This window comes from Asparagus officinalis, chromosome 10 (assembly GCF_001876935.1).
Source record: "Asparagus officinalis chromosome 10, Aspof.V1, whole genome shotgun sequence".
In the NCBI taxonomy this organism is placed as follows: Eukaryota; Viridiplantae; Streptophyta; class Magnoliopsida; order Asparagales; family Asparagaceae; genus Asparagus; species Asparagus officinalis.
The window spans coordinates 50,372,272-50,386,070 of record NC_033803.1 but is presented as its reverse complement, the minus strand read 5'-3'; the positions used below and the strand labels follow the sequence as shown (position 1 = coordinate 50,386,070).

Below are 13,799 nucleotides of genomic sequence, written 5' to 3'. Positions count from 1 at the left end.
AGCTAGGGGGTTTCTGGCTCTGATACCATGTAGAAAATAGAGAAAACCCTATTGTTGTTTATTGAGATAACAAGAGAGATATATATAGCCATACAAATAGGGTTATGGTTAACGGGTAACAGCTCATTAACCCAATACCCAATACTTAATTTAACATGGACGAAATAGTTCAGCTTCTTTCCACTCTTCCAAAGCTTTCTTAGTCAGAAAAGAATCTGAAGCCATACCCGCCTATAACTCTGCAATCCACCACCCGATCACGTCTGAAGTGTGGTGACTTTGGGGTTCCTTCCTCTTCGAAAGGATTTGATTTTGATCCCTTACCAAAAGGCTTCTACATATGGAGATGGAGGGTAGTAATACTAATCATAATATCATACTCAAAATCTTTCTACATATTTCATCTATACGTTCTCTTCATGTATATTGTATTTTTTGTTACATCTTGTATAGAAGCCAGGGAGAGCAGAGAAAGACTTTGGACATCTTGACGTTAAAATAGTGATCCGAAATGTTTGCAATCTCTTCTATAGTAGTGAGCTTCCCATCACTGAGGATGGCATGAAATCATGGACCTAGTAGCACCATTGACCCCTTTGCATGCTTGGTTCATAGAGGACGATCTCCAAGCATATGCAGATCTGGAAGAGAAATCTGTTTTTAGTTATCCACTGTAGGTAAGCTAAATTGGACTAATAGTGTCAAAAATAAGTTTTTCTTTTCGAATTTTCGATATTATTAGATGTAATAGAGGTTGTTAACATGGTAACCAATAGGTCACTTGATAAGATAAAGGTGAATGGGATGCAAAAGTTGAAGCCGCCACATTGTTGATTATGAGTCAGAATGACTACTGTCTGAAATTTCCAGGGATGGAAAAGCTTATTAGAAGTGGAATGATCAAGAATTTGTACCGAATTTGGAGATCATACTCATGCATGAAGGTACTCATTTTTTTCAAGAGCAGTCTCCAGGCGAAGTGAATAAGCTCATTTTTTATTTCATCACTAATCACGTTTTAGAAGATTGAGGGAGTGTTTCCTCAGTTTGCTGCTTGTTACCTAAAATAAGGTCTTAACTTGAATAAATGTTTGATGATGCAAATTATAAAAGAAATAGCTAGTCTTAGGATTCCATGTTAACAGAAGTACTTGCAATTATGTTGAGAGCTAGCATGTTCATTGTCATGTTTCTGCACAAAACCTCAGTTAGCACATCCATGGCTTTCTCCTTGTACTTCTTTTTCATATTTTCTGTATGTTGTGAGAACTCTAAGTGTTGTATGCAAAACCTGGCACAATGCTTAAATGAGTTTGTCTCACATGAATACTTTGGATGGTACAAAGAGCGTAATGGAGAATATTAGTAAGAATGTGATTCCTAGCAATCTAATAGAACATGATTTCTTTTATGTTGCAAGTCTGCACGGTCTTTAAGAGCTTTGTATGCAGTGAAGCACAACCTGTTTTGATACCAATTTGATGTAGGCAGGTGCTTAATGGAGAATATTAGTAAGAATGTGATTCCTAGCAATCTAATAGAACATGATTTCTTTTATGTTTTTAAGTCTGCACGGTCTTTAAGAGTGGAGCTGATTTGGTCTTCTTGTTATTGTTTCAGTTGATTCAAGAACTCACAAAGCAAGACTTTCTGAACCGAGGGGAGAAAACTACAAAAGAAATACAAAGTGAAAGCGTATAAGCATTAGAAAGAAACTCTCATTTGAATCAGATGTAAAAGTCTTAAAGAAACTAGTGCGAGAGCAACTTAAGCATGACACTGTGTAATGACAAAATATTAACTTTTGTTGGTTTGTATTTGTTGGATATTTTGGATCTCTAGTTTGTTGAATTGTTATATGCAATATTTGAAGTTTCTACTTTATTTATTGTTTTGGTTAGTGGTGGATGAGTTTACAAAGTTTTATTGATGAATGATTTCGGTTATTTTTATGGTGATTATTAGGTCAACTATTGACATTATTGCATTTGAGATTTTAATGTATTTTATCTAGATGTCAAGTTAGTTGGATATGTGATATACTATTTAAGGCATTTATTTTCACCAATTTCGATGCAAACCTTATGTAATTCGAGTATCTTATTTCTATTATCTTCGAGCTAGAATTTTAGTTCAGAAATTAGAATTCTACTTGTTGGCAAACAACTCAATTGAAATTTTTAAAATTAAAATTCTAAAATTTGTCAAACGTGAATTTCAAATTGAATTCTGTAATTCAAATTTGGATGTTTCTCAAACAAAGGAATTGAATTTGAAATTATAGATTTCAAATTTCAGAATTCAAATCTGGAATTTAAAATTAAATCCTCAAATCCAAACGCAACCTTAAGTATTTTGAAATTTGTCCCTAATATTCACATTTTGAAATTTATCCCTGAAGTCTTGTAAGTGTTTTGAAACTCAAATCTTTCAACTGATACTGTGGGACTAGTTTCAGAATATTTATAGTGGGGGGTTAATTTCCAAATATGAAGATTTGTGGGAGTAATTTCAAAATATTTAAAGATTTGGGGAGTAATTTTAAAATATTTAAGGATTTGGAAGACTAATCTCAAAATAAGATGATTTGAGGATCTAATTATCAAAATATGAACGATTTGGAGACTAATATCATTTGACATGTTATTTTGTTATGTTAACACTATGGACACGCTAAGGGCTTTCCTATTATATGTCAAAGATTAGAGATTTAAAAATGTGAAATGACCAAGAAGGCGAACATTATCTTAAGTTGTTTCTGAACCTGAAATTTTTCTAAACCTGAATTATTTCTGAACTGATGCTGATACTAATTAAAAATGTGCCGCCCCAAAAAGCATTGACAGAAGACGGTCAAAGCCAAAATTAGTACTGACAGTCATGTTGCAGTAGATGGCGACCGAAAGTTAGCTACAACTACCTCAACCGGCAGACTAGTAAACAAGTGGGTGGGCAGGATCTGCGACACACCAATAAATTGGTGCAGGAACATACACCAATTATTGATGTAGGGACATGCACCAATTCCTTATGTCCAGTCTCCGCCACAAGGCGCACGAAGCAATAACACAGTTAGCGCGGGATTTCTCTGCTTTGATGGAGTGCAAAGCGCCCTCTCTCAAAGCTACTTCCTTTGTTTTTGACAACGTAACCAGCGACACTGTTGACTTATTACAGTTGTCGCTCCTGATTGGGAAACGGTCATGCCTTCTAATATTAGGGGCATGCTTAGGGCTACTGCTACTCCAGAAGGGTACTTGGATCGGGAATGGCCTTCACTTTGGCCTCTAGATATTGACTGTGAGCTGGTCATCTTAGATTCATCGAAGAACCGAACAAGGTCATGTCCTGATTTGCTCAATTATGAATTAAGTTGTCTTTTTTTCTTCTTCTATGGAAACGGTTAAAAAGTACCTCTTTCTGAGTGAGTCAGAAGATTGATGTTAAGTTGAAAGATTGCTATGAAGAAGCCGATTTACCACTAGTCGACACAAGCAAGTGAAATGTAAGTTACACGAAAAAGAAGATCGGCACACAACACCAAACAAAGACTGGAATGGAGGTTACAGCTTGCTTTCTTCTTTTCTTACCGTAAGCTGGTGAACCAATACCACCGAGCTATTCGCTAAAACAAGAACATTAAACAGAGCTAGCAACGCCCATATCTAAAGACCTGTAACGCCTACTTATCTAAATGCTAGTGATGCCCTTTGCTAAACCGATGTAATCACTCTATTATATTTTGAAAGAAAGTCCGATGTCAGAAATGCATTTTTGTCATAATAAAATCATAAAAACAAGAGCATTTTTTTCCGTAAAATTAATCAGGAGACCATTTTAGATGATAGGACAGCAAAATGTAACAAAGTAAATCTTGAGAGGAAAAAGTCTTGAAAAGTATAACTTTAGGGGAATAAATACAGCCATGAGAACCTCGGGAGGGATAAAATGCAGCTTATTTAATACCATAAGACAAGCTATTTTTTTAAAAAAATCTTCACAACACGGAAATGCAGAGGACTTTCACATTATAACAAAGATTAGAGATTCAAAATGTGAAATTCCAATAATGGCAAATTGCTGGCTTACATTTTTTTCTGAACCTGAATTATTTCTGAACCTATAAAGCATGATACAATTTCCATGGTGCACGACATTTGAAGTACACAATTGTGTGCACTTCACATAATTCCCAACGTTCATATAAATACTGATCAATCAATTGTTAATTGCGTGTATTCTGTTTCAAAGAACTCTCTGAAGTTGGCCATCCTTGTTTAGACTCGACGGACTACCATTGGAATGAATCTCACAAATAAATTGTGTGCAAGTGTCAGAGTCCAAAATACTGATTTGCCTCCAAAATTATCATTTTGTATGCACAGTTACAGATGTTGAAAATTGTTGAACTCTGTTCTCATCACCAGAGCTGCTTCTAGTGGTGTTTTTACCTTCATGAATATGTTCTAAGAATTCCATCACTACCGCATCAGTCCAAGGAGCTCCAAATGGAGCTTCATCTCCTGATACCCAGCCAAGATGACCACCTTGCGGGGTAACTATAAGAAGGCAATGAGGATTTTCCTGTTGGGGGGAAAATGTGAAGAAAGGAAAAGGTAAGAATGGTTTATTTCAGAACAGAGTTTCCACTAAACATGAAAGGGACAAGGAATCTGTATTTTACTATATCATTTACGGCATTAAAAAGATCAAAACCATCAATTATTCCAAGATAGAATATTTAAATTAGTACTATCAAACTAATGTCTTATTCTTTCTTGTTATATATAATATTTTCACTTGTTAAGACTTTCCTTCAATAATAGTGTTCTTTCCTGTTAGAACTTTCTTTTCGTAGTACTCTCTATGAATATCCTACGACACTTGCATTTATGAAGGTTCCCCATCAATGATCATCTCCTTATTTTTTCTTCATGGCTTAGACACACGGGTAGCCTCATTTTTGTTTTCTTCGAATATCATCGATCCCAAACCTGAAAAAAAACCACATATCAACTTTTCTTACCATCTGCAGCCACCTAAACCTACCAAAGGATACGTGTGATTGATCAAAATTTCTCCAGCGGCCCATAAAGTTCTGCTAATTGTAGTTGAACATCGAAGGGAAGCGGTTTTGACGCGCAAAGATGTCACCCTTCATGAAGCTCCTCTTCATTGTCGTTGCACCGTCTTCCTCGCGTCATGTTTTCTTCATCATCATTGCTTGAGAAGCTCCTCTTCCTTGTTAATTCATCGTGTTCATTTTATTGTCTTCCATGTGGTCGCTCATGAAGCTTCTTTTCCTTGTTGTTGCTTGAAAGATCCTCTTCTTCATCATGGTGTCATCTTGCTAGTCATTGTGTCATCTTCCTCGTTGTCGCGAGGATCTCATCATCAACACGTCAGAGCACTGTAGCGTGGATGGTAAGATTGTTTTTTTCATGCACTGGGCAGCATGTCAAGCACAACGTCATCATCATTTTCATGTAACAACACTCCTCTTCCTTGCTGTGTGTTGTCCTCCATATCACTTCGTCGCTCTTTTCTCTATGATTCTTCGCCATCTCGGTCTCTGCTGTCCCTTCCTCTAAGATCTTCCAAGTAGTCATTCAGGATTAAAAGCTGGTTGGCGCTAAATGCGTAAAGGAAGATATGCTTTTAGCGAAAGTTAGAAAGAAAATTATAAGAGGCTTAAACAAGCATAGCTGGATTATCATGCACAATCACACTGTTTTCACTCACTGCCAGATTCGATGTAACAAAGACCTAGCTCTCGGCTTTGTTCCTCGCTTCTTCAAACTCCTTCCTCAAATATGTCAGGAAACTACTTTCTAACCAGTAATGAAAGTTCTGCTCTTGGATCCCGTCTTTTGCTTATCAGGTGAAAGCCTTCAACAATGGCTCTCTCATCTTTACTCTTCTCATCATATTCAGCTATTTTAGCTCTGACTTCTACAAAGGATTCCTCCTTTCACACCTGGTGCCATAGACCACTGAGATTTTTTTCCATCGATGAAAGATTTCTATTGTTCACCATCAATCTCATTATTCTCCATAGATGTCCTGTAATCCTATCCTACACCATCTACCTCATCATCGATTCTCCTGGATTCTTATCCTTCGCAATTGTTCTCATCATTGCAGAGTTTTCCTTATCCTTCGCCCCAGATTTCTATCCTAGGCCATTGATCTCATCGCCACAGAGTCTTTGTCGTATATCTAGAACTCTGACTCTTTCATTAAGTCTTAACTAGGGTTTAATTTTGATACTCATTATCCAAACTCCCAGTTGCTGGTAAATGTGAGATTAAGGGAATGTTAAATATAATATTTTCCTTCATTATGACTTTCCATCATATCTTTGTTTCCTATTAATCAACGGTCAATGAATAATGCAATGTTATATTAAACGTTGGGCGCTTCTAGGCGTCGGACTTGGCGCCCAGCGCTTAGTCGCCTAGGCGGGCGCCTAAACGGTTTCTGGGCGTTTTTTTTCTTTCTTCATTTAAGTGGTGGTCGATGAGGTTTTGCTGAAGGTCGGAGAAGGTAGTGGAGGTGTTCATATTTGGAGGTTAATGGAGTTTGGAGGACGTGTAGGCTACGACATCTAAAATCACAATCAAGGCTTACAGGGTGCAATCCACGTAAGCAGACAATGCTCCCCTAAACGCTCGTAAAATCTAGGTGGACAACCTAAATACCGCCTAGGCGTTAGGCGCTAGTTAGACGGCCTAGGTACCGCCTAGGTCTAGGCGTACGCCTAAGCGGACTAGGCGGAGGTTTTTTAAAACAGTGGAATAATGATAAATTTTTTTCATAGCATGAGTAATTTCTTAACAATAATAACTTGAGCAATAACAATAAATATCGTTTCATAACATGAGTAATTCTTAATTTTTATCTTGCCTTTTTTGCATAAGCAATTGGATAAGTATCTATTTTATGATAATTTCTTAATACTCTTCTATGTTAACATGCATGTACTTAAGACTTTGGTAGAATTACTTAATGTTAGTTTCCTACGCTACTCTCTTATATAAACAAAAATAACTTTTATTAAAGAAAATATATTCCTCTAGATATTGTTTGTTATTTTAAATACATAAAATATAATTTCCTTTCAACATTGAGTTTCTAGAAAGTTTCTTTTCCTAAACATGTATAACACATGCTAAGAGACCATACTTTTAAGAAATGCAATATATAACAAATTTAATGCTTAAATTAGTTTCCAATACGAATAATGTCAATTACCATAAAAACTCTAGTGATCGGGGGACCGCGGGGGGGGGGGGGGGAGGGGGGGCGGGGCGGGGGGCAAAGGGAGGAGACTGCGTTGAATGTGATGCCTTCAACGCGCTATCTGGGTCCAATCCAAAAAGCAATTGAGGATGTCAATGGTTCAAACATTGGTGGCTATTTGAATATGATCGAGATTTGAAAGGAGCTAGTAGATTGTGATTTTTCGGCAACTTTCCAAAACTGTGTTTGGATATGGTCGGGAGCTGAAGGAATCTCGAATGGTGTTATAAGGCATTGACGGAGCTTTGCCAGAAGAGGTTAGTCGTTGTTCACTTGGAGGAGTGATGTTATAACTTATTAGAAGCCGATTGAAAGAAATCCAGTGGTATGGACGCTCGCATATGTTGTCAGTGAAGATTTTGAGTGAAGCAAGTTTGGAGGATGAACTCCTTTGTGATCGAATCTCGACAGTTCATCGTTTTGTTCCAGAAGCGTTTGACAAAATTGTCGACCGATTCTCTGTCCCTCTGCTTCTCATCGAAGAGTGTTCCGATTGACACCTCCGTATCATCATCGAAGAAATTGGTGAGAAACATGCTTTCCATATCGTCCCAGCTGTTGATGCTTCCTGGCTTGAGATGACAGTACCAATCGAAGGCAGCTCCGCGAAGGGTGCCAACGAAGGACCGGACCATCAGAGGTTCATTGTCAGAGATCACGCCTAAGTGGGACTTAAAATAAATCAGGTGCTGAGTGGGTGAGCCCTTTCCGTCGAACGGTGTGAAGTTAATTAGATTGAATTTTACCGGATACGGGATTAGCTCCCACTACCTTGGGTAGGGATATTGATACGTGTGTATCTTCTTCTCTGCTTCGAGAGCTTAGCAATCCTCATGGGAGCTTGAGGATAGATGATTCTCATGATAGCATGAGAATATGGGTGTAAAACAGTACAGTGAAACGCAGGTAGAAACGTGGAACGAGACGACGAGCAGCAGATTCGAAGAATCCAGTTGTCAGCTCGTGAGTTGACTCATACATGTACATGAGTCGACTCATCAGGTTGAGTCAACTCATGACTGTCATGAGTCGACTCACGAAATCAAGCCCTGTTAGCAAAAGTCTCTGACCAGTCGACTCATCAGTTATGAGTCGACTCATATGAGGTCATGAGTCGACTCATCGACAGTTTCCTGATTCGTTTGGGTTTCTGTTCACACGAATTCCTGTTGGTTTTGGATTTGGTTATTTACCAGATTACCATCCACGTTTGCACACCTATATAAAGGGTTGTTTAGGGTTTCTAAACATCAGCTTAGATCAGTTTTATGATCTTAGATCAGAGAGATTCTAATCTTTGTATTATGGTTTAGAGAGGTTGTTCTCGATTCTAGTGAGATTGTGAGGGAGAGATTGTAATCTTTTGTTCTTCATAATCTAGAAGAAGGTATTTTCCTTCGCCATACTGAATTATTCTTGTGTTTTAGTTGTCTTCTTCTCAACCCACCTTTTGGTAATTCCCCGACCAAAGGGTGCTCGCACGGCGACTCGTATCAAGTTGGTATCAGAGCGATCAGATCCTGCAAATGGGGCATCCTGTGTATGGTCCTGACTCGATCGTAATACAAAAAGCTTGGCGAGATCCTTATTTCATTGGAAGGAGTCCAGGTTTTAAGGAGGAAGAAGATGGCTGAAGAAGACAATTCAGCGAGGATTGATGCATTGGAGAAGCAGATCGAGACGATAGGTTCGACTCTCACACAACTCGTCAGTCTTATCCATGGAGGTGATAAACAAGGTGAATCTTCTTCGAAAAAAATTATTGAGTCCGATGTGGAAAGAGTAGATTCAGATTCCGACGAGGAGGAGGAGACCGTTAAGACTGCATTGTATCAAGGGGATAAGAATTCTTATCAGAACCTGAAGATTGACTTCAAGGTGGAGATTCCTGTTTATGAGAGGAACCTTCAATAATAATTGGGCGAGAGTTATCGCCCTGGGTCTTCAGATCTGAAGACCAGCGAACCTTCTTCAAAAAAGAGATCTTCCTACACTTGCGAGAGGAGGAGGATCTGGAGGAGGATGAGACGTACTCCTCAAACTTCTGCTGGTCGAATTCATACTCGAGCGCTACATCAACCGAGATCTTGACCCTTGGTTGCGACACGACAGCCTTGACAGAGAGGCTGTTGACTCCCACTGTGATCGCCAACATGTTTACGTCGAAAATCATTTTCATTGTGGAATCCATTACAATCTTTAATCGATTTACAAGATTCGAAAGGAACATTTTTATAAGAATTTTCTTACACGAATGAAAATAAATAAAGACTTCCTAAAAACAGACGCAAAGATCATTTATCGATCGCTGCTTGCGTGGAATCTTTGCTTGTATCGGGAACGCTTTAGTCCGTGGACCGCCAAAAAATCAGATCCGGTTGATCGGAACGAAGGCTCGTTCTTGTTTTATTTTAGACACAAGAACAGAAGTAAATATCATAATAATATGAGATAAATACTCTTCTCGAGATCAAAATGACGTTTGATCTAAAGGAAACTAATGCAGGGGTTGCAGATCTATCGAACTTCTCCTCTTTATACTGAAGAACTCGTCAAGATCTCGCTTTTAGATCTAAAATTCATGGCTCTCCTCTCACAGGACCAACAACTTGCCTCCAAGCTCTTAATTCCAGGTCACCCGTGTATAGGGGCCCTAGGGGTGTATTTATAGGCTTCGGTGCCCTATTTTCGAAAAAAAACTTACGATTTGACCTTATCTTCGGTTGATAACAGCTCTACCACTCTCTCATGTTTAAAGATAGCCTCAAGGCAGTAAGGAAAGTTTCGAAACCGTCGAAACAGATCAAAAACCGTCGAAATGCGTCCCAGGAGTTTTGATTAGTGGGTGTTTCGCACATGGGTACAAAATGCTCTTGAGTGTTTCACATTCCAGATGCGAAACACAGCTTTGGTTGTGTTGTTTCTTCGTTGTTTCACCGTTTTGCATGTTTCGTTAACTCGTATGCTTTGTCGACTCGCTTCGTACGCTTGTTTGCTTCTTTACGGCAGCAGATAATCTTCTTTGACTTGGATAATAGCGTTCATCACCTTCTCTTCATCTCGAGCTATGTGCGGGAATCTATAAGTAATTTTTGACGCCTACAGTCTCGTCAGTGAAGACGAATATTATTCAGAAGCTCATTTGTAAGTATCAAAGCAAAGTTCAAAACTCGTTGGAAATGAGAATCGAAGTTCATCAGATGACGAAGCTTTTCAATGAAGACGAAGCTCGTCATAAGAAGTCCACAAGACTTGCTATGTAGTTGGACTCAGATATTGAAGACAAAGTTCGTCAGTGAAGACGAAACTCGTCAGACTAAGTCGGTGAAGGTAAAGTTCGCCAAGAGAAACTCGCCATACTGTGAAGCTTGCCTTATCAGACAAACCTCACTGTGCGTTAACAGCGAGGCTCGCCATCCACATGAAGTTCGGTTGTAACGACCACGAGGACCAAGTCAGCCCACGTGGGCTAAATTGCAGGAGACAGTTACGCCTCTCTACTCACGATTTCAACACGTTGGTTATGTGCTAAGGGCTTATTAATAGCCATGAGCAGCTATGAAAAGCCAACTTTTGGATCATTGGGGATTCCAAGCAGGTTTTTTTGCACACAAGCTTAAGGCCCGAACCTCGGTTCTTGCAGCCTAATTTTTCGCCAAAAGCTTTCGCGATCTTGATCTGATTGTCAACGGGAAGCAGCTCGACTTAAACATCGAGTAAGGTATCTTTTCGCCACACAGAGCCCACTTTAAACAAAAGAGAAGTCAAATTAACATTCTCTTCCTCTGTACTCGAGAGAGAGCGATTGTAAGGGATTCTTACCAAGTGATAGAACTCATTCTTAAAACAAGAATGAATCGTATGTTTTTCGACCCTACACAAACATGTTTCATAAGACTCATATCGACGAGTTTGCAGGTCGTGAGGACAGGTCTCAATCATTTGGGGAAGTGTACATGTGATGACGTAGTCCAGGTCAAAGGACGGCACGTGACGATGGATCCGACACTTCTCATAGCACGTCACATGCTGATGGAGCCGGTACTTCTCAGCTTCATACACAACCAGATACTTAGATCATTGAGGCTCATCAGCGGGAGAGCGAGGGGAAGGGGGAAGAGAGGAAGAGGAAGGAGAGGAGGACTTTTGGGATGCATGTGATTTTCTTTTGTTCAAATTTGTTACTTTTGGGATTGTTCAAATGTGTTAATTTTGTGGATCAATTATTGTTTATATATGTGATTTTCGTGAGTATTGTTTGATTCATGGCTGAAGTTTATGAATATTGTCAATATTCAGTATATATGTGATTTTCGTGTGTATGGTTCGATTCATGTATATTTCGTCATTTATAAAAAACACCGTGTATATAAAAAACATGCACAAGTGGTTGTGCCTGTTTTTAAAAACCTACAGCTCTACGTGACTTGAAGTCCCGTGGATTTGCAGGCGGACTTTCCAGAGAGCGTTGCTCTCTGGAAATGCCGACTGAAACATCACAGGATTTCAAGTTCCGTGATGTTTGCATAATACTAAAAGTCCCATGATGTTTGCACATTACTAAACATCACGGGACTTCAAGTCTCGTGATATTTAATCACACTTAAACTTCACGGGACTTCAAATAACTTTGGCAATTAAAGTGGATATGGGTCGTTTTTTGCAAATAACTTTGTAAATGGGTCGAAATTGAAAAATTGTTGCTATTTTTAATCTTGATGCAATTGAAGAGGTAGTGGGTCATATTATTATTGGAATTGGAACGGGCCTTGTCTTACAATGGCCATGCATGACATTTTTTAAATTACCAAAACCAAGAGACTAGTGAATGCAAATCTTCCATTTCTATTCTCTCTCTCGTATATATTCATTCATTCCTTTATGCGTAATTATTTGATATTATCTTTGACCACACATACAATTTTCTTTGTATTACATTCATATTGAAGGTTGATTTGAAGGATGGATGTGACCTTCATCTGGTCCATTGCCTATGCCTCAATACTAGGAAGGAAGAACTCGTAAATCAAAAACAACGATAAGAGAATTTTTTGCTGCATTTTTTATCACCTGTGTGTTAATTGCTCCACTAAAAGGTTAATGTACGCAATAGTTTTCATCTCTTTCTTTAATTTCTCTCTAATAAGGTTATACATCTGTTTGTAGGAAAATTGTGAGAAATTTGAGAATAAAATTTGTATTAATCTCTCTAACTCACTTAGGAAAAGAACGAACACAATCCCTCACAGTAATCTCTCTCTAAAATTTGTCCACATAGACTATATATTTTTCAATATTATCTAATGTTCTCATATCCGTTTTTTTTCGCATGCATATCCACTTATATATCCGCATGTATGTGCATATCCGCATACGATTTTAATGGATATGGATATGAGTTTTCTTCACCGAGATACTCGTAACCATAACTATATTTATGATGGGTAGGCAGATATGGATATGATAAGTATCATATCTGAGCCGTATCCAGATCAAATGCACCCCTACGCACATGCCATCCTTACTAGTATGATATAAAATAGCACCAATCATCATGGCTCAAAGTGTAGCTAAAGCGAGTCAAATGTCAAAAAAAATATTCTGAACATTTAAAATTTTAATAGGACATACGCTAACAAAAGAAAGAGAAATATATACACTACTTGGACTTACAAGCTAAGTACAAAACTATACATGTAAGTCCAAGGGCGTCAATTTGTAGACAACAAAAAAAATAATGACGTGTCTCAACAAACTAAATTCAACAAGATTTCAAATTATTAATAAATTAACTAATACTCAAATGGAGATGCATACTCCTCCACTATAATTCAAACAAGAGGGCATATACTCACTTCTTCTGGTGGTCCTTAGCATTCGCCCTCCAACTTCAATCAATAGATCTTTCTTGCTCAATAAACATTGAAGTAAAATTCAACATTAGTAGAGATTAGCCTACCCAAATATAATTTCTCCTCTGATAGAAATTGATGCCACTTTTTAAATTTTTTCCTTAAAAAAATTAATGGGATGTTCTGATGTCTACAACTACTTTAGATTAATGTTGGCATGCAACCCCGACCTATTTTTCTATTGAAACAAAACAACGAATAAATCTATTTATCAACATCAATAATTATTGAGGATAGATACAAACACGATTATTATAGATGGACAATCTATACTATAGATCATCATAAGCTATCATCATTCGTATTGGAAATTAGCAGACATACATTTTAACTAATCAGACCCCTATTAGATAGTATTATCGCTAGGATCTCGATTGTGCATTCGATATAGTTTAATTAATAACAAACATCTTTATGTATTTAATGGTGTTTTGAGTTGAAATGTGAAAATTATAACTTGCTTGGGCCATAACTTGCTACTCGGTTATTAGAATGACTATTATCATATGTTTCTGTAAAGCTCTCGATGTGCCCTACAAGTCGAAGTAGTCAAATCGATAGTTGGTTGGTCTAACTAGCCGGTAC

General features: G+C 38.0%; 1 protein-coding gene and 1 pseudogene across 1 annotated transcript in view; one reads left to right on the top strand and one right to left on the bottom strand.

Annotated features, from left to right (window-relative positions):
• LOC109826726 overlaps positions 1-1,030 on the top strand; it is a 1,321-nt pseudogene extending 291 nt beyond the window's left edge.
• Positions 4,044-13,799, bottom strand: part of LOC109826725 (embryogenesis-associated protein EMB8-like) — a 20,218-nt gene continuing 10,462 nt past the window's right edge. Inside the window, exon 8 of the mRNA XM_020393741.1 lies at positions 4,044-4,584. Within this exon, the coding sequence (XP_020249330.1) occupies positions 4,369-4,584 (216 nt within the window). The 3' untranslated portion in view covers positions 4,044-4,368. The remainder of the gene's footprint in view (positions 4,585-13,799) is intronic.